The sequence below is a fragment of the Apostichopus japonicus genome, chromosome 6 (assembly GCF_037975245.1).
Source record: "Apostichopus japonicus isolate 1M-3 chromosome 6, ASM3797524v1, whole genome shotgun sequence".
NCBI lineage: Eukaryota > Metazoa > Echinodermata > Holothuroidea > Aspidochirotida > Stichopodidae > Apostichopus > Apostichopus japonicus.
The window spans coordinates 4,865,943-4,887,570 of record NC_092566.1 but is presented as its reverse complement, the minus strand read 5'-3'; the positions used below and the strand labels follow the sequence as shown (position 1 = coordinate 4,887,570).

Sequence of the window (21,628 nt, the reverse complement as noted above, 5' to 3'; positions counted from 1 at the left end):
TACACAGCGGTTGCAAATTCTGGTAACATTGAGCTCACATATTTATCTTGATAGGAAAATAAAACAGTACCAACCATGTCTGGACGTGGAGGCAAAAAGAGGGTCAAGTTTGTTTCGAAATCTACCCGCGCAGGGGTTTTATTCCCCGTGGGTAGGATGCATAGGTACCTGAAAAAGGCATCTGTGAAATATAGGATTGGAGCAGGAGCACCGGTCTATCTAGCGGCTGTAATCGAATATTTGACAGGTAGCTTCCTCATGCAAAATCGCTAAATATCCTGTTAGTGTTAGGCCTAGTCTAACGTTATACGTACAAGGTACTGTAACATTTTTGATACATCGTATGATTTGGCTTAAGCTAGGTAGTAGTACTAGGCCTAGTAGTACAGTAGGCCTACAATAATAAATTCTCCAATATTATAGTCCTATTGCCTAGCCCTATTTCTAATAAAGAAAATCTTTCATCAAATGTATATAACCCAGTCCTAAAAGTACTTTGAAGAACATACAGTAGCATGGAGGGTCCCAACGGGAGCATTTTAATGTCAGTAAGATCATGCTTTGATCATAAAATGTATGCTAACCTGTGGCCACTATGTCCAAAAATCGGGAACCCAGTACCTGAGAGCCGTTACCCGTTGGGTATCCGGGTACCTGGAAAAAATTGTTTACCCTCGTGTATCATGATTTTCAAGAAATTACATATTGGATGCTATAATAAATATATTCTCCACTGACAATGTTTTCATGTTCAAATACGTAGGTGTAAGATAAGGTATAAAACCTTCCTCAATAATTTCTATTTGGTTTTGTTTCTTACATTAACTTGTTAATGACTTAATATAATTAACATCACTACTAACATTGCACTGCCACCGCTGCTTATGTTTGCTCTCCACCTCTTTTGGATCAGACCATATAAATATCGAAGTTAGCTCTTAAACAGTTGTACTACTAGATTTATTAAGCGGCCTAGGGTTCGCATTAGCCGCGCGATTCGCACAAATTTGATCGCATTTGGAATAAACCTTTGGTAAAAAGCCACTGGCGATATTGATTTTTAGTTATCCTGTTAGTAAAATATCGTAAAATTCCCTGTCAGTCTTTCCTTCTAGAAATAAACGAATAAATAAATAATAATTGTGAGAATTCTTTCAATTTCTTCCACATGGTAGCCTAACACCAGACTAAGTCAATGGGGAAATCTAGCCTAACCATGTTTTTATTCGCTGAAATTGTGATGCAGAACTTATAAGATATCCATGGAATACTTTCAGTATTGCTGTTATCTTCGACCACATGGTTACCTAACACCACACTAAGTCAATGGGGTAATCTAGCCTAACCATCTGTTTATTAGCTGAAATTGTGGTGCAGTTATAAGATATCAATGGAATACTTATGTTATTGCTATTATCATAGACCACATGGTAGCCTAACACCACACTCAGTCAAAGGGAAAATCTTGCCTAACCATCGGTTTGCCAAAACAAAACAAAAATAACTTTGCATAGGATTCGGGTAATAAATTAGGAACCGAGTAGAATTGCGTCGGGCGGGTACCAGGATACCCTGTGCAAACATAGTACACATATAATAATGTTGTGTACAGTCAAAAACACTTTTACATCAAAGATTGCACCACGTGGATGAATTTGCTTTGTGTCTGGCAAGTGTCCCATTTCCTTTCATCCTGGAACTATTCGTGTTTTGATAGTTGAAAGTAAACAAATTATAATCAGAAGGAAGGAAACCATGGAATCAGCTTGATAATAGCTTCGGCAGACCTTTGCAACTCGAAGGATATTAGGTGTCATGAAAAATCTTATCATTTATGTATGATAGAAATTTTACCATAAGCAATGAATCCCTCCATCAGGAAAGTTTGTCTACAACGTAATCAAAATTCAATGATTTGTAGTTATGTTCTTGCCATCTTGGTGTGTGTATGTATGCATGTTTTAAATAGAACTTTAAGAATAGAGTGTTCTTGCTATCTATTTTGTGATCATATCATATGATGTGAATAAAATTAGGATCCAATCCAAATTGAGACAACTTGGTATAATTTATAATAAAAATTCCATCTGAGCTTATAATTCACTTGGTGTTTTTGTTGAAAATGTTTAATGTTCATCAGGCTCTTGCATACTGTACTCTTAAAAGGATTCTGGAAACTTTCTTCCTTTTTGGCAAAATCTTTTTGCATCCAAACAAATTTTATCCCCAGCTCCTTTGTGTTCTAGGTCAAGTAATTTAAGTTAAATGTCAACATTTCAATATCAAATCACATGATGTTGTTTTTACATATTATATATTTATATATATATATTTTTTTACATATTTTTTTTATTATTGTCATCTTTAATGAGGGTATTCCTGCTCAGTGCAGAAGCACTGCTTTCCAGAGGAGCCCTCAAGCCCTTTGTTATATGTCTAGTACATCCTACCCCTTTCTCTTTTTCCTTTCCGGAATAACACATGTTTTTTTTTCCATCATATTTGATAAGTAAGCGGAATAATCCTCATTAAAGCCTCTTTCCCTTCAGGATCACTTGTTCAAACTTCTTAAACAAACTTGTTTCTTCAGCTGAGATTCTCGAACTTGCCGGAAATGCTGCACGTGACAACCGCAGGGCTCGTATCACTCCTCGCCACATTCTGTTAGCAATTGCCAACGATATGGAACTTCATATGTTGCTCAAAGATGTGACAATTCCTAGCGGTGGAGTCCTACCACATATTTACCCTGAACTTCTCACCAAGAAAAATGCCAAGGGCAAAGCAGGTCTTGATCCTCCGGCGATCCAATCGTCAAGCCAGCCAAAGTTGAAAACCGTAGCAGCAAAGAAACAGCTACCCCCAAAAAAGTCGATTACCAAGGCTCTAGCAAAGAGTGGAGGAACCCCAAATAAAGGAAAAGTATGTGACGTTTCTTTCCAATATTATTAAAAGCATTCAGAATTTTCACTCAGTCTGCTGTGACAGAGGTTCATGTAGGATCATCCAGTTTTGTAACAACAACAAAAATAAAAAATAATGCTCAATGTACAGTATATTACACAAACAAAGGTTTTTTGCGTTCACATTTGCGTTCACATCAGTGTAGCTGTTAGTGCATTTGAATAAATAAAGTATTTGCTTTAGAGATGAAATATGAATGTCTGTAACAATAGCAACTTGCCCATTTTGCATGATAAAACTTTGATATGTACTGAAAATATATATATTCCTTGTACAATTTACAGTATACCTCCATTTTTCACTACTAAACTAGGACCTACAAAGTTGAAATAAAGATATCAATGCTGGTGCCTCACAGTTGATTGTACTACTGGAATTGTTACCCCTTTGAAGCAGAAGGAGTCAAAGCCAGGATTCTAAAGATAATTGTCCGTCATGATAGGTTAAAGTAAATAATGATTTTTAGGAAAATTGTCAAAATATAAATGCTTCATTCTCCTCTCGTTTCTTAAAACCTTTTTCAGAATTCAGGGAAAACTGTTTTATCTGAGAAAAAGCTCTTTTTGGGACAAAAAGTGAGTACTTATCTAATTTCAGTTATAGTAGAAGACATATTCTGTCCTTTGTTAGGTTTTCACTTCAGTGTTTTGCAATCACTGAGTGGTTCTTCCCTCCAGCCGACTCTGCACCACCACCCAATCCCATAGAGACGTCAATCCAAAATCAAGTTTTTATTACAACGCTCTCCGTAACCAAAGGTGACCCTGCATCGATAGTAACCGTTGAACTTCATACAAACTAGTGCCTAACACCACACTTAGTCAATGGCAAATCTGCCTAACCATCGGTTTGCCAAAGAAAAGAAAAAAAATCACACTTTGCGTAGGATTTGTGTAATAAGTTAGGAACTGGGTAGTATCGCGTTGGGTGGGTACCCGGATACCCTGTGCAAACACTTATACAAACATTTATACCAATGTACTATCGTGTGCTACATATTATGCAATAGTTAAAGCTATTGTAACAGAGATCAAAGTTAGGTCAGATCCTCCTATCGTAAACGTGCAAGATTTTAACTCCTGACGAATTTAATTCCCTAATGGCTAGATGGATCCAGCCCTGATCTTCTAAAATGGACCAAATATCTCCCTAGGATGGAATGATAGGAGGCTCTTACTTTTATGTTTGCATATTTTTCCATCAACAGCTTACAGTAATTCAGGGGGACATCAGTGAAGTAACTGTTGACTGTGTCGTAAATCCCACTAATGCCTCTTTTTTCCTCGGTGGACAAGTAGGTGAGCTTTTCATTCACATAACGGATGCTCTATTTCTAAATGTTTTATAGTAATTTTCAGATCGCTATCTCTTGTTCTTGTTTTCACCGAAACGGCTAAAAAACATTGTGTAAATTTCTGCTGTGATATGCTGCATCATCAAAATTGCAAAAGCAACTTTAAATCCTTTGCCTCGTTTATACTTCACTCTGTCACCCCCGACAAGTTCCTCTATGTAGGAAAAGTACTATTAAAATGCTGCCATTACATTTAACTGTAAAGTAAACTGTGTTTTTTGGAAAGTACGGTGTCTACATTCTAAAGGATTAATGACCAAACACGTATTAGAAAACCGTGAAATAAGCGATTACTTGTCTTTTTCAAAAGATATGTATTTAAGATCAAACATAATTAATGGCTACAATTGTGATTCAAAATTGTAAAGTGTTTTGCATAAACTTTGGATTATATGGATAAACAGTACATATTTACTAAAAAGGATTTCAGATATTGAGCTACGGTATGATTAAACTTGAATAGATGCCAACCATTCCAGGATTCTGACAACTTTCTGGTACTCTCATAGGCTGTAGCATGGTGACACACTCAAAAGACAATATCTCATGTGTATTCTGTATGAAGCTGTATGTGACATCACATCTTTTACAGGATTAGAATGGTCTATGAGGATTCCATTTTTTCATTCTATCTCCTTTTGAAAGGCACTGCTCTGGAGAAGGCTGGCGGTAAAGATTTCTCGGATGAAGTGAATAAACTTCACAAAGCTCACGGCTCCCTAGATGTCGCAGGAGGTTTGTTCCTACGTACACACATTTAGCGCATACTGTAAGACATCTCAAGGGAATCTTGTTGTGACAGCTTCATTGTCTGTCTGCCCTCCCCCCCCCCCACCCTTCAGAATTGATACTAACAATGCATGCAAGCAAGCCAGCTTGGACTATAGAATTAATGGGCAAAAACATAGTTTTAAATGGCCTCCATCAGCAAGCTCCAAAATGTGTGGGTGAATTTGCCGACATCTGGAGAATCCTGCGCCCTACCCAAAATGTTTCGTTACCTGTTTGGTAGGGTCACCGTATTTCTAAGGGTGAAAACGTGGGACAAGCATTATAGTGAGGTTGGCAGATGAGTAACATGTTAGGACTTACTTAGTACTGTAGGGTCTAATAGATGTTTTACAGGTAAACATTATGAAAGTCAAAGTACTAATATCGCGAAATAGCTACATTAATGTTTGTCTTAGTACTCGTTGCAAATATGAAGTTCATGTTACACAGCATTTGCTGCCAAGCTTGTGCTTGAGCTACAGTGGTATGCGGCCATCAATCACTAGTGCGGTGAAAACAACTATGCCATGCTGCCGATAGGGTCAAGCAAAGTTAATACATGTTTACTATTTTTAGCTTGCGTATTGGTAACATAGTGATATTTTCATATGTCACAAAGACCTGTAGAAAATTGAGAATACTTGTTGACAATTCATTTTGCTATATTTGGTGGGGCCAGCATTTGTGATAAACAGTGGTCTTTGCTATATTAATATAAGTGGGGACTTCAGATCTCATATTTAATTTCATTTCTTCAGTTTCAATGACAGTCTCTGGACCATACATATGAACCAAAATAAGAAATGAGTTCAATTTTCTTGTGACAACCTTTGTTCATTTTTGTTTTTCCTTGATAAATTCAGCTGCAATCTGTCCAGGTCATAAACTCCCAGCCAAGTTTGTCATTCACTGTAACAGCCCCAGCTGGAGTTCTAACAATGCCGTCCCAAACCTCGAGAAGTGCATTAAGAACTGTCTGGCTCTTGCTGACGAAAAGAATCTCAACACAATTGCAATCCCGTCAGTCAGCAGTGGCCAGTAAGTAGCCAGAAGTTACAACTAAGTAGTCAGTAGTGGCAAGTTAGTATTCAGCAACGGCAAGTAAGTAGTCAGCAGTGGCAAGTAAGTAGTCAGCAGTGGCAAGTAAGTAGTCAGCAGTGGCAAGTAAGTAGTCAACAGTGGCAAGTAAGTAGTCAACAGTGGCAAGTTAGTAGTCAGCAGTGGCAAGTTAGTAGTCAGCAGTTACAACTATGTAGTCAGCAGTTACAACTAAGTAGTCAACAGTGACAAGTAAGTAGTCAACAGTGGCAAGTAAGTAGTCAGCAGTGGCAAGTAAGTAGTCAGCAGTGGCAAGTAAGTAGTCAACAGTGGCAAGTAAGTAGCCAGAAGTGGCAAGTAAGTAGTCAGCAGTTACAACTTAGTAGTTAGCAGTGGCAAGTAAGTAGTCAGCAGTTACAACTAAGTAGTCAGCAGCAGCAAGTAAGTAGTCAACAGTGGCAAGTAAGTAGTCAGCAGTGGCAAGTAAGTAGTCAGCAGTGGCAAGTAAGTAGCCAGAAGTGACAAGTATCCGTGGCAAGTAGTCAGCAGTGCAGGTCAGAGGTCAGCAGTGGCAAGTAAGTAGTCAGCAGTGGCAAGTTTGTAGTCATCAGTGGCAAGTTTGTAGTCAGTAGTGCCATTTGCCATTAGAGAGATGAAAAGGCACTGGCATTCTTCTGCCAGTAGGCCTTGAGAACAAACACATGATAATTGATTTAACAGTTAGTCATAAGACCTAAATTTAACTCTTTATTATCAGCAGATATTTTTGGGGCTGATTTATAAACCTTTAAAGTAGCTGATGTGTGTGTTGCAATTCAGGAAAATGCCTGTGAGAACTTGAATTTAGTCATTAGATTTTTAAGCCCTTGTCAGTTTTTAGCAGGCGGCTGAAATTTGTGAACTTCTATGCCCGGCAGTCACCGTGTCACCAGTGGATCCGAATGTAACATGTCAATCAGGAGCTATATATTCAAAAGTGCTTTACTAATGGTTCAATATGATGTACTTATTTGCAATCAGTTGGGGCAGTGTTTAATTCTACAAGTTATACTCAATGAGGAATGATACTTTCAAGGTGCCAGTCAAGCAACTGTCAAAGTTTGTGTGTCATCACACACATACACCAACTTTGATCTGGGAATTGTGGGTCCGTGTGAAAGTGTTGTGAAAAGATTGATCTCCAAAAACTCAAACTGCCCTTTGGGTGCAAACAACACATTCTTTGCTGAGACCTCTGTGTTAGGCAGAAAATGTTAAATCTTTGTTAAGGAATGGTTGTCTGCCTTGAGAACCTAATAACCTATCAATCAAATCAGAATAAAAAACTGTCATACATTTAAAAAATAATTCTATTTCTTTCCATTGTTTTCATCCAGAGGTGGTATGCCTAAGCAGACTGCAGCAGAAACGGTGCTCAGGTCTATAAAGAATTACTTCATTTCGGTGATGGCGTCTTCACTAAAGCAGGTTTACTTTGTCTTGTACGACAACGAAAGTGTCAACGTCTTCATCACAGAATTGAGCAAGTTAGACGTCGATAGCTAAATGGATTTTAAGGGTTAATCATGGCCAAAGGAATTGTGATCCTAGACGAGGTAGATTAGAAGGAAAAAAAAGTGTCTAATATTTAGTTTGGATTTTATGTTATATATATATATATATATATCTCTTTGTAATTACTCTTAAAACTCCCCACATTTTCTTGAGAGATAGAAGCCAAACAGTAAACCAATTTGAAGTCTTGCCTCTCGGGGGAAGTAAAATACTGAAATTTATTTTTTCCTTGAAATAGCTTAGTCTCGTGTCCTCTCCTCTTAAGTTTGACAGGTTTTTTTTCCCTCAAGATGCTCAACTGGATCCTAGGAACATTCCAAAGTCTGTTTTAATAGGACATACGTTTGTAACTGCTGGGTTCTCTCTGTAAAGTATTTAACCACCATCATCAGTGCTAGATGGATTGGTTTCATAGATCAGCAGATGGCTGTTTTCCTTTACAGAGAGCATCCAATAGCATCTGTATCTAACTTCATATGTGAGGGACATTGAAGGGGAAAACTCCCCAAAACAGCTATTATAAGAAAAAGGGCAAAGCTGCATCGTTGCTTTGTAATGCCGAAAGCCATTAATGTGTTTTCATATTTTTATCTGTTTTTAGATTTTTATATACAGCGAACCTTTGTCTATGGTAATGTTATCATTCATTGTTAGGTGTTTCATGGAGGCAAAAACTCACCTTGAGCTTAACTGATGACTGAATGCAAAGTCCAGGTATATGGACGGATTTGAAAGTGTGAAATAGAACCAGTGAAAAACGGTTATTATTTCTGAACTAGCCTCTTTAAAGAGAAGTTCCTGTTTCCCCTGCTATCTGAAATAATATCAGTAGTGTGAACATTAACTCAAAGACCAATAAAGAATGTTAACATGGCATGTTTTAAAGTAAATATGTGTGTGTACAGAATGGCACAAGCGTTTGCTTGCTAGACCGCCATTGCTTCAAAAATGTTTTTATCTGTTGCTAAGCTTTGTGTCAAAATATTATCGCAAGAATGGGGGGGGGGGTGGTGGAGTGGGGGGAGGAACTGCAGCATGCATTTGCAAAGTGAGCCAGTTTGTTTTGTGTCGTTAAAATGTCATTTATTTTACTGCCAGCATGCTTTCATGTTTAATGTTGCACTGAAAGTGTTTGTTAACAAAGTAATATTTTAGAATGCTTTTTATTTTAACATTTCATAAAATGAATGTTCCTTTCTTAATTTCTTTTCATTATTTTTATTTGGAAAATGAAATACTCATTAGTAATCAAAGCTTTAACAGACATAGATTAAAAACTTTGCAATATTGATTTATAACAGAGTACTGTCATGCAGCTAAATATATGAAATTTTTGAAATATCAATTTTAGGGTACAGGTGACGTATTTTCAAATTTCAAGTATTTTGACCACAGATAATGAAGTCATGATTTCAATTTTTGTTTTTGACCAGATGTCATTAATACATACATTTTGAAAAAGTCTCATCAGTTTGTTCATTTGTCAATATTTTCACTTGTATTGCTAGCAAATTTGACCAGCTAGCTACTCCCATTTGACCACAGAGAGGCAAATTATCAATAGTAAACAGTCTGTCAATCCCTCAGTTCTTACAATACATTCTGCTTTTCCCATCAAATCTCGTACAATGTTCATGCAGATACCCTTCAAAATTTTCCCACAACAGGGGAACCCCTCAACTTATAACCCTCCCTCAGGCCCTAAGAACTTTTATCTTTTCCTCAAATGAAATATGGTAACCTTAGCAATACCTATGCTTGATGCGTTATTTTGCTCTCTATTTGCTGGGATCTCGCTACAGAAAATGCGCATGTAAAATGGTCTGAAATTTTTAGTCATGGGAGTTGTTACATCCTAAAGTGTGAGGGAGGGCCTTACAGATTGGGAAAAAAAACTTCAATGTGCACGGAATAATTTATTGGGTATCACAAAGCAAAATATTATACACAATGGTTGAATTGTTACACATATGCAAAACGTGTAAAGCATATCTTGTACACTGAAAAAGGAATATTTCTTGAGACGAAAGTTCATAAACTGAAAAACTGCTACAAGAAAAAATGTGAACATTAAATTATTCCGGGCTGTGACTGGCAACATGAAGTTTTGTGGCCGGCCTTTGGGGGTAAAGGCCTTACGAGATACCAGAAAGCAAATGTGCCTACACCTTTTAGATAAAGTCAGGTTTAAACCTCAAAGATTGGCAAAGAATAAAAGAAGAAAAAATTTCACAACAATTGTGGAACTAGAAATATATTTTTATTCAATGGTAAACAAGTTGCTTAAGTATATCACAGCCATTTGGTTGTTACCTCACAGATATTTTAAGAAAGATTTATGTGGAAAATGGTTCAGTGGGAAGGGGGGGGGGAGGGGAGGAATGACTCACTTGTGGGATTTTATAAAAGTATCTCTGGGAAGAATCAGATGATCTCTTCAGGTGTACAGTCCCTTTTCAACCTCACAAAAATTCAAACAGTATTTAAATGCACAACCTTGCATTTAGACTTGATTACAGCCCTAATTTATAGATAATATATACCTCAGAATGGACCATTTGACATAATAAATTGTAGACAATTTGCTTTTTTCCATTGCCTAAAATTGAATTCAAAGTCTGTTTTTCCATTTGTCATTTACTTATATTCTAATTTGGTTTGCTTTACAATATTGCCCCCCTACTTTATAACATCCATTTGCCTCTGACCTTTCTAACAAAATCCATGACCCTATGTTAGTTATTGGGGTAAATTTTGAATCTGCCAACCGACCCCCCCCCCCCCCCACAAACATTTAAATCTTGTGCAGGCCACTGGGTCAGAAATGAAAGACACTTACAACCCAATGCAAAATGTAACTAACAATACATTTCCTTTCAGCACAGAATTACATATGCAAATTAGAGGTCAACCTACTTGAATATGCAAATTAGAGTTCAACCTACTTATGAATGTGATGTAGGTCTACAGACTAAATTAAATCTGACTTTATAACCCTTCTCAAACTCGCTGGTTCGATGAAAACATTAAGCTGCATCTCCTCATAGCATGAAATATTAATGGATGTTTAAGATCACTCCAAGGTGATCAAAGTTTAATACTGGCAGTCAAAATTAATAACGAAGATGACAGGGCACTACTGTAGATCGAGAGGTGGTTCTACATGCTTCTCTCCGAGGGCTTTTTGTACTTCATTCCGATGATATCGAATATATCTTTCTCACTGGATACTGGGAGTGGCTCTCCAGGCACACCTGCAGAGAGTCAAATAAACCTCACTGATAAAATACCAGCAATGTGACACGGATATTTCACGTCATATTTCAAACTTACATAGTTTTCAAAATAATTTTCAAAATGTAAATCTTTTCTTTTGAAATACTATTATTTACACAAAATCTGACTTCTGAAAAAGAGACGAGTTATTTACCTGTGCTACCTAGAGGTCGTATTGAATATTCATTCAGTGTGAATCCATTCTCCAGAGCGATCCCTCGCATATGCTTGTTGAACATGTCACTGCCTGTGAAGTATAGGGTACCACAGGAGTACTGATCGGAAGGAATCAATCGGATGTCGATCCTTCGAAACAGATTCGGATTGTCGTCTTCGTCCGCATCTGCTTCTTTGGCCAAGCGGCAGACACCCTAAAGAGTAAATGTAAACGATAACATGTTACAAAATATGCCCATAAAGTTCTGCCTCTGCATGTATGCTCCATATACCCCATCAAGTATGAAACATTCCACAATGCCTACATCTGAACTGAACTGAAAGGTGTCCATTGCAGTGGCACAATTCAATAAAAAAAAATTGTAAATGAATAATGGTAACTGACAGGGAATTAAATAGACCTAAGGGAAAAGAACAAATTTTCTTTGCTCTTTTCCAAGTTTTACTTTCCCTAAACTTCCTCACTTCAACCAATATTAACTTCACTGTTGGCTTTGCTCTAGACAACCTAGATGAAAGAACTGGTTCTTTGGGATGATGCTGGTTTAGTGATAGTTGGAAGTTGGCCACCAGCTGAAAACACACCTGAAAGATGAAACAGCTATGTCTACCACATGTTTTAGGACATGGTTTGTTCAATAAGGCTCATAGAAGAACTGCTTTCAATGTCTCATTCCTTACACAAAAGAAAAAAAAACAAGTTTAAACCTTCTCCTTGCTTTAAGTCCAGACCTCTCAAAGGTCTTGGAATAAGTTAAAAATAGCTTGCATTCAGACATCACATACAACCCCCCCTTATTTCTCTCTCTCCATAAAAAAAAATAAGCACAACAGAGGCCCAACCAAGAGTGTGATACCTTTTTGTTACACTGTCAAAACTTTCAAATTAACTTATGAGATACATTGCAATTTCTCCGAGCTGTAACAAGTCAATTCAATTATAAAGTCAAGTCAAGTCACTTACTCGAGTCACTTAATATTGATCAATGTGGGGAAACATCAATCAAAATGTTTTCGAATCGCTTTACTTTGAAAAGTTTTCGACTAAGGTCATGACTTGTTACAATACTGAAAACTATACACTATATCATACCATAAATTTGGTATCACCTAGAGAAATGGTATCTGTGACAAATTTAAAATCCACCAGTTTGTTGACCACTGCATGTAGAAGGGCAGGCTATGGAAAATGGAGGGAAAAAAATCAATGTTACAGTTATAATATTCACACAAAACAGCTTCATTGCTGCCCAAAGGATTGCAGTACGGTGGTAATAATAGGCTTAAACAGTTAATAACAATTGACATGTCTAAAGTATAAAATCTTGATACTTGTTGAAAACTGAAATACTCAAAGAGGCTTCACATCAGTCACCGGCAGTCCTCTAGATTGCTTACTAAAAAGAGCAGAAGTTTTGAATGAGTGCCTCTTTACTTTTAGCTCTTAATTATCTACTATAGAATATAGCTTAATCTATTTCTGCAAGTCCTGGGCTGATCAACATCAGAACCAAATATCTTCTTACTTTCTTGCCATCCTCCGCTTTGAAGTCAGGATGGGTCAGTAAAATATCGATATCACCGCTTGAAACGGCTCCTCTTCTGTAGCTTCCACAGATAGTCGCTGTGTAAGAGTCGTCCACTTCCTCCACGAGATCTATGATAACTGCCTCAAGTCTTTCCATTTCTGATCTGGGAATCCTTTTCTCAAAGTCTTCAAAATGTCTATTTATATGAAAAGGGACATGGATAGTTGGTTTTGAATATGCTGTATAGCGACTTTAGCAAGGTACAAAGAACTGACTTTTACACAGTTTGTCATACACCTTTCCACTTTTTTTTTTTCATTCTTTCGACAAGGTTCAGACCAATATCGAGAAGGCTTCCAAGATTTAAAAGCAATACAGTGAACATTAATGGCACAGAAAAATATTAGCAAGTGTTACAGGATAGTTGTCAATGTTTTTATCAGTTAGAATTTTTTTACTAAGTACATTCAGAAGAAAACAGACAAAGACCATTTGGGCTCAGTTGCCATGGTGACACCACTACTGTAACTCTGTTGTTGCCAGATGCCTTGATACAACTTCAATGAAACCTTTCAGCAATTCTGTACATTAACAATGAACATGATTAGCTTATGAAATGTCACCAGGAAGGCTGTAGTCAACACTTAACAATATGCCTATTATTTAAATATTCTTAAAAACTTAATAAAAAACCCATAAATCTTACTTCAAACCAATCTTTTGATGGTGGTTGAGTTTGTCCTGTTTTTTTCTCAAATCTATTAAGAGAGGAAAAATGTGGCAATAAGTTTCAGCTTGGAGAGGAAACGATCTTATTTTTAAACTTCAAATAGTATTACAAGAGAACGTGTTAAAGTTTCCTTTTAAATTTCAAGGCATGGGTACAAGTTCTTAAAAATTTCTGTATATATTTGGTGCAATTTTTCTCAAGAGCAAAATCCTTTTATGACAAGAATTTGCTTAGCATAATCGAAAGATGCAATGCACAAGTATAATGCATGCATAGAACACAAATGCTTGAGAATTCCTAACAGTACATGTCACAGAGTTAATGGTAAAGCCTCGCACTTCTCTAGAAAACATACCTTCAATACTTTTAATTCCATCATCAAAGAGTTTTCTAGCAGCAGCAGGTCTGCAATGAATAGTGAAAAAGAATGTAACCAAACTTTCTTTACACAAAGTAACAAACACTATGCAAACTGATGCAGTGACATTGTTGTTAATCATGATATGCAAAGTTTAAAAGAAATACTACAACCATTAGACTTGTACATTGGCGTGGAACTTATAAAGCACTAGTGTGCTCAGGAAGGGGAGGAGAAAAAGGGAGCCATGACCCCACCCATTTATGACAACAGATGGGAGTGTAAAAGTTCATTCATATACAACAATTTTTACAATTTAAGAGTATTAATTTATAGGAGAACCTTATTTTATGTCTCCTTATCATGACCAAATGGTCTCAATATGCCTCAGAACGTACCATAAAACCTTTATTTTCTTTCTACAGAAAAAAACCCACATGACAGACCTCTACACCACACTCAGGGCCTTACCCACCCCCCCCCCTTGTCTAATACATAATCCACCTCAAGTCCTTGAATAAAGGTTCATGCCCCTACCTAAATCAATTTTGTGACAACAGTTAGGCAGTTCACTTCCCAACAGAACAATCAACAATGGTTGTCATGTTAACACTGTCTTTACACTGTGGACTGCATGAAATTTTTCGTCACTCACCCAATTCCAGAAACCCTTGTCAACAAATTGATGGATTCCGATGTGTCATCCTTGCGGATTTTCTCCAGCTTTTGCAGTTTCCCTGTCTGGAGGAACTCATCAATCTTCTTAGAAATCTTATCTCCTACTCCATCCTACGAATGAACCAACAAGACATGTTATGAGTACTCAACTATTGTCATAATTAGACTGCAAACATTTTTGAGAGTTATGATTTTATTTTGCAATTTATGTAGTATATGGAGGAGGATCACACCTACCAGGAGTTTTATATCACATCAATTTATGTAAGCAATTTCAAAAGGGGGTCACATCCAGTGTATGTATGTATTTATGTATTTTAGATCCTCCTGCAAGCAGGAACTCGCGAAGAAGCCATCATTGGCTTATCAAGTCACAAGCTGACCGAAGTCAGTCTCTTAGATTCCAACTCTGTAACTGGACGACACCTTGGAGTGACTCGAACTCGGGACCTTATGATTGAAAGGCACCGGCGTTAACCACTGAGCTAACACTCCGTGTTGCAACAAGTCATGACTAATTCACTGAATTTAAAAAATGAACAACTTCTTCAACTTTTTCCCTCCCCACAGAGAAAATTTGTACGTTGACTGGAGTCAATGACTCAACTTGAGTCAGGAAAGTCACAGGCCATTACTGGACCATAAAATGATGGGATCTGAAACAACTGTGGTCCCATCCATTTGGAGTTGTTAACTTTACTTTGTAGTGTAAGTAGATGAGGGACTGAAATGCAAAATGCAAAACGACATTTTAGCAACAGTTTTTGAGATTGGTGATTTATGAGTTTAGTAATCAAGGTCTTATGTATAAAAGGTTTAACTTCCTCAACATTGTGGCCAGTTTGCATGGACTTGGCTTATTAGATACCAGTAAAATCACTCAGTGAGAGCAGCTCAAGTCAATGGTATACCTAGGCTAGAATAGTTGGCACCAGGGTGGATCCTTCCTTTGTCACCCAATGCAGGGGATGCCAACCTGGGTGTCTCCTCCCTTTTGAGAAACTTGTGTGTACAGTATGTTAGGTGGCTTAGATGCAAAATGGTGCTATCGTTGGCAAAGCTTTGAACTGTTTAAACAATGATTTAAAAAAATAGGGTAAACATTTTTCAATGGTACTGGGGGACCCCCTCACGCTTAGTACCCCCACTGGCTCAAGTGAAGTAAAATGATGTTTATTATTCTTCGGTTAAAAATTCTCCCATCATACTCTCTTCTTCGTCAATTCGTTGAATATTTAAATTAAAACGAAAAAAAAAACACATCAGTGATATATATACGATAATACAATCATGCCTTCCCATGATGCAATAGGATCTTGATGGAACAGTACTGTAGGCAAAAGTACTTTGGAATGTGAAGAAGTGATGTTTAATAACATGATGCAACATTTGATTCAAATGTATAATCATCAGCAATATTTTAGCAAGAAATCCAGTGTTCATGGAAGTCAGTTGGTTCTTACCAGTTTCTTTGCCTCATCCCCTGTCGTTATCTTGGTTGGATATTTAGCAATAACACTTGCGGCCTTTCTGTATGCATTATGTTTAAAGAGGGCCCTTGTAACATTCTTCTCATAGTTAGCTAATTCTGAAAGAAAAGTCATAACAGAAAGTCACATCCACAAATAGTCTCTGCAGAAGGGTCTCCAATGTCTGAATTTGTTCACACCTATTTTAATGGACTATGTTACAATTCTTCTTTGCTAGATGATTTTTGCAAGTAGTCTTAATACTATTGGTCTTCTTGGGACATGGCCACATACAATGAAAACATACTTTTTTGATACATGTTACATGATCAAGAAGTGATAACTTTTTTACGTCATACTTACTTCTTAGTCTAGTACTCTTGACAATGTACAGGTTAATGTTGCATTGACATAGCAAGTTATCTATGAAATACATTACTATTCATACAAATATATATAGACTACATATAAATACATATATATCTAATTATGCAATTAAAAATGATATAAAGATATTCAATGCTTGATATGGTGGTAACTGGTATATGTTAGGCTATCGTCGCTAAGTTTGTGTGTAACTTTACTCCTGCTTGATACTGTGCTATCACCTCCAGTGTGAAAGTGTACAACACTTAAGTTAAACCCTCTGATAAACACTGGTCAATGTAGATTTTCGCATTTTTTTAATCAACCCAGCATTTATAGAAAACAGCTGATATTGTAAGAAGACTCTTATTTTCACCTGTTAGAGAGTGGCCTAACGTTAGGCCTAACTAGCTTAGCCTATACTGGTTACAGTAAACTTCAACAAATTTAGCCTAGCCTATATTCTCACCGACTAGAAAGTCCACTATCTCTTGGTTTGGGTTTTCATTTTGAGGTGCTTTCCTTTTACTCATGTCTAATATCTTGCTTGGTAACAGATGGAAGCAAAAAGAACTTTCGTGAAACAGTTGGTAGCAGTGATTCGTGAAAGTCTTAACTCAAGGCAGTGTACGTACAATCAACAACTGTGTACTTTTGACTTAGGCGATCGCTTTCTTGTTCGCAATTCGAACAAAGGTCTTGTCATACATAATAACACGCTAGCGCTTGTCTGGACATGATATGACCTACCGGAAACAAAATAAACATGATGTCCTAAACTTGTAGATTGCGAAATATATCCCACCATGCACCATTTTCTCGGGCGCTGAAGTTGAAAGTTCGATTTATCCAGGTACAGTAGTCTGCGCCAAGATCTGTTTCTGTCCTTCCTCCTTTCTGGTAACAATAAAATGTAAAATTGTAAAAATACATTTATTTCAAACGTCTTTTACTGTACAGTGTTTCATCATTGTGTTTAAGTTTGGTCTAGGCGGCTTTGGCCAAATTGCCTAGCTAAGCCGAGTGTTTGACTTTTCGTTCTGCAATTAGACCTAGCCTAACGTTACTAGGCTAGGCCTTGGTTAAGCCTAAAATTATTTTAGTAAATGTCATTCAGTCACTCAGTGTGTAAAGTTACAAGTTATGTTTCAAAGGGTCAGTGCGATCTACATGTATAGCATTACTGATTTGTTTGGCTATGGCTTGTCTGAGTTAAATTGTTGCTGTCATATTTGTAATTCAAAATAATAATGAAGTTTTGAATACCATTTTAATCTATACATTGGTTTTAATGAATGTTGTTGGCTTGTTTTGTAAAAATATAGTTATTGCCATTACTTAAGTATAAAGGCCATGATATCTCATAGCAAGAACTTATACAAGAAATTATATTTTCCCATTACAGTGTTGTAATACTCTGGTGAGACAGCACTGATGCAAAAGTTATGGTCAGATGGATTTCACGGTAAGTTTCATTATCAATCATATTGCACTTCTTGGTAATATTGAAAAACAATTCACATGCCCAGTCATGGATTCAACTGCCAGAGAAGCCATTAATGACATTGAAGTGATAGCTTTGCCAGAGAAACGGTTTTTGAGAAGTGGTGCAGTCTTATTCTGAGACAGACAAATTACCTAATGATACTAAATTACTAGGTACAGAGATTGCATAAGGTGTATTGTACATGTATGCTCTGAAACAGTAATGCCAAACCATCTTTTGATGCATGCATTTGAGTCATGCTTTAAAAAAGGAACGTAAACAAAGGCAATGTTTAAGTTTGGATATTTCATCCATCCGATCTCAGTGAATGGACCAAAAGTTTGTCAAAAAAGTACCTCATCATGATTATGTGATTCTAAAGTAGACATTAGTTAGTATCAAAAAAGGATTGTGTAGACCCTGTAATGGAATGCGTAATATGGCTTCAGTGTCATCTTTAGAGCTTTTTTTTTTTAAATTTTACTGTGGTGGTTTTACTGTACAGTGTCTTTTGGTTAAATGTCAAAAGAAGTCTTCTGGATAGAGAGTGCATACTGTTTGATATTGCATGGCATTTCATGATTAAAATGACACTTTTGCCATTTATCTTGTAAATTTGATCTGCTATATTATTTACATCTACATTGCTTTCACTTAATTTACAAATTAAGATAATATTTCCTGCAACTTGAACAGGCGCGTAGCCAGGAATTTGCCAAGGGAGGGGCGAAACTGTAGATTCGGCATTGCAAACTATCTAAGCGTAGCGCCACCATGGTTGGCGCGAAGCGTACAAGAAAATTTTGGCTGAAAATGCCTCCCAGATCGCTGGAATTGGCACTTCCCAGGCCTTGTTAGTTGCATCTTAGCATTTTCTCTTTTGAAAATACTAGCGATATCATAAAAACATTAAAAAAAAAATTTAAAAATATGCTCAAGGGGGGGCGGCTGCCCCCTTCGCTCCCCCCTTGGCTACGCGCCTGAACTTGAAACAGGAAGTTTCCCTTGACTTGTGCTGCAAACTAACAAGTCTGTACTCTGTGATATTCCTTGATTGGCTGGGAAGCAGTCCTGAATAAGTCTTTTCAATGATGATTTAAATTCCAGGTCTTGTATACCCATCAGAAGACCAAGAAGTCAAAGAAATGGCAGGATGGCAAGCTACGAGTTTCTAACAATGGCAAGGTAGTGTTACTGAATGACAGCGGTAATCAACTGGAGACTGTCTATGTGAAAGCTGATCAGGTAATAGTAACAGAAGGACAGAACAAGACCTTCAAAGTATTGCAGCATTTACCCAAACACATGCACGCAAAAAAAATTGTGACATGCCAGAATTCCTGACCAAATGCAAACAGCTGCTTTCAACTTTACTGTTCACTGATATCTTGAATGTATCAATACTGAAATTGAAAATATATCAAAATAAGTTCTCTGTATTATTTAGAGCATTGTACCTTAGATATCTGATCTGTTGCAGTATCAACTTGCACCTGGTGATCGAAAGAACTCAAGTCGCGACTGCACCGCTAAATTTTGTGACTATATGAGAGTGAGAGAGAAAAGTGCTCTTTTACATTCAGGACATATCTGTGAGATTCATTAACTACGGTAGTCACCTGATGCATAATGAGTAACATTTGTTGATATTCATACGTTTTGTCTTTCGTTTTTCATAGATAAAAGTTGGCGAAGAAATTGAAAGTGATCGCCATCTCATAACCATTGAAGAGGAAACAAAATCAAACAGTGATAATGCTCAGATTGTTAATCAAGAATGTAACGGAAGCAGCGTCATAGCAGACCACCACCAGAGGCCGCTGATGAGGAATCCGTTACGAAAAAGGAGGATGGTAAGTCTTGGAACAGGTGGGATCTATAAACCTGTGGCAACCCTGAGATCACCCACGATCATGAGTAAAACGCGACAGAAAACACACATAAGATTTGATAATGTGTGTTTCTAACTTTTGGCAAACCTGTGACAATCCAGCTCAAGAAACAAAAATGCATTTATATATATATATATCTTTGCAAGTTCTGCACCATATAATACTAATATAAATAAATATAAATAATAAATAAATACCATATATTAAAGTGTTGTTATCATGAAATAAAACATGCTCAAAAGCACTGTACAAGTGAACCAATACCTGGAATATAAAATTACCAAACTTAAGAAAAACTAAAAGTAATAACAACAGCAATAAAAGTAAAAAATGATATAAGACAGGGTTATAAATCACAATAAAGAACATAAAAATATAAATATACATAAAAATGGGCACAGTAATGTGAATAAAACAACGAATTAGATTAATGCCCAATTGCCCATACTCAAGCCTAAAAAGATAAGTTTTCAAATGTTTCTTAAAAGTGTCAATAGATCATGAAATCCTGTGTGTTTCCTAGGGCTAGTTCACACTTTTATACACATCAAATTTCTTGCCACATATTCCTGTTTCATCCTGTGTTCTGGAATTTCCACACATTTTCTACATGAGAAACCTGTGGCAACAGTGACAAAGGATGAACACTGGCAAAGCTATGTCAAATGTGTATCAAAATTGCACATTTTCACACAAAATGTCTTGTGTTTCCAGAGTTAATCATAGGTTTGCACATCTGTTTTGGAACACTTTTTACTTCATAATACATTAATTAGCAGCCTTGATGCAGAACATTTTAATCACTCAAGTAACTATAGCACTGTTCTTTTTGATGTTTCTCATAACTAATTAGTAATATCTCCTACCAGTTAGTCACAACATGCTTCATTCTTATTCTTTTAAAACCTAGATTTCCAATCTTTTTTCCTTCACTAATCTCATTTTAGATTTGTTTCAGTGAAGTATAGAATGTATGCATTCTTGCACATGAGAAGAGGGTTATGTGGGAAGGTGTAAAAACCTCCTAAAGTGAATAGTATATCTTGCAGTTGGTGCCTGCTTGTACGTATACTTGCCTCTACTTTTCAATGGTATTCCAGTTACTGTGCAGTGTATTGATAGTTGATAGCTTACCCTGTTGCCCAAATCATGCCATTTTCAGCCAGTGCAGAATATACTACTCAATGTGTATCCTGTGTAATAAAATGGTAAAATTAAAAAGTTTATGGGATTAATCCGGGATTAATTTGTCAGGCTGTCATGTGTTTACATTGATATTTCTTTTCTTTCTTTTTTTCTTTCTTGGCTATTATTTTATCGATCTTTATTTCCGCTTGCTTCCGATTAGGGTTTCACAGTTCCAAGACAGCTAAATCTACAACAATCTTCCTCAGATCTTTCCAAAGAGAACATTCCTTTTAATAATAAACCGCACATTGGTTATAACTCTCAGCACGCTGACTTTGAAAGCAGCGCACCACTTACTACTAGTACTTCAACATATCCTTCCAATATTTCAACTCCATTGCATAGTTCTGATATTAAGTCACAGGTACAGCCTTCATGTTTCACTTTGGTTGGAAAAACTAATCGTAATGAACATGAAGCGAGGAAGGTAAATCATTGTCAAAATACGAGAGTAAACCTTATTTGGAATGATGATCAAGGAGTACCGAATTATATGGACCAGCCACAGGGAACTGTGGATAGAATCCATATCAGCAATAGTTATGTGCAATCAAATGAAGAAAGTAAACATTCAGATAATGAAAAATCTCACAGACCTGCGGGTAAAAGAAGTGCCTCGCAAATTCTTGCACTCCTTGGGAAGAAGAAACAAAGTTTTCAACCTCCTCTGAAAAAGACAAAATTTGAGACGGAGGGAAATGGAGATAGTTTGTTGAGTGGTAATGTTGATGTAAGAGAACCCGTCACTGAATGCGGGCAAAGCTCCGTTCCAAGAGAGAGGTTGGATGGAGCTCAAAT

At 36.8% G+C, this 21,628-nt stretch overlaps 3 protein-coding genes across 3 annotated transcripts in view; 1 reads left to right on the top strand and 2 right to left on the bottom strand.

Annotated features, from left to right (window-relative positions):
- LOC139968756 (uncharacterized) overlaps positions 1-21,628 on the bottom strand; it is a 223,241-nt gene that overhangs the window by 123,694 nt on the left and 77,919 nt on the right. The window lies entirely within an intron of this gene.
- On the top strand, positions 6-9,148 carry LOC139968748 (core histone macro-H2A.1-like). The gene is made up of 7 exons (XM_071973097.1): positions 6-247; positions 2,591-2,922; positions 3,489-3,539; positions 4,172-4,262; positions 4,964-5,053; positions 5,953-6,127; positions 7,504-9,148. Exons 1-7 carry the CDS (start codon positions 76-78, stop codon positions 7,670-7,672), a joined length of 1,080 nt encoding a protein of 359 aa, XP_071829198.1. The 5' UTR covers positions 6-75; the 3' UTR covers positions 7,673-9,148.
- On the bottom strand, positions 10,530-17,121 carry LOC139968749 (DNA polymerase beta-like). The gene is made up of 9 exons (XM_071973098.1): positions 16,734-17,121; positions 15,893-16,017; positions 14,407-14,540; positions 13,749-13,798; positions 13,370-13,421; positions 12,661-12,859; positions 12,228-12,314; positions 11,112-11,328; positions 10,530-10,935 (listed from the first exon to the last, which is right to left on the bottom strand). Exons 1-9 carry the CDS (start codon positions 16,795-16,797, stop codon positions 10,841-10,843), a joined length of 1,023 nt encoding a protein of 340 aa, XP_071829199.1. The 5' UTR covers positions 16,798-17,121; the 3' UTR covers positions 10,530-10,840.

Bases quoted from the DNA above. Each gene is read 5' to 3' on its own strand.
- LOC139968748 (XM_071973097.1), top strand. From the start codon at position 76: ATGTCTGGACGTGGAGGCAAAAAGAGGGTCAAGTTTGTTTCGAAATCT. The intron at 248-2,590 runs GTAGCTTCCTCA...TTGTTTCTTCAG, and splicing joins TGTAATCGAATATTTGACAG to CTGAGATTCTCGAACTTGCC. The intron at 5,054-5,952 runs GTTTGTTCCTAC...TGATAAATTCAG, and splicing joins CTCCCTAGATGTCGCAGGAG to CTGCAATCTGTCCAGGTCAT.
- LOC139968749 (XM_071973098.1), bottom strand. From the start codon at position 16,797: ATGAGTAAAAGGAAAGCACCTCAAAATGAAAACCCAAACCAAGAGATA. The intron at 13,799-14,406 runs GTGAGTGACGAA...TATTCATTGCAG, and splicing joins ACAAGGGTTTCTGGAATTGG to ACCTGCTGCTGCTAGAAAAC. The intron at 11,329-12,227 runs GTATGATATAGT...TTTACTCTTTAG, and splicing joins TAGGTGATACCAAATTTATG to GGTGTCTGCCGCTTGGCCAA.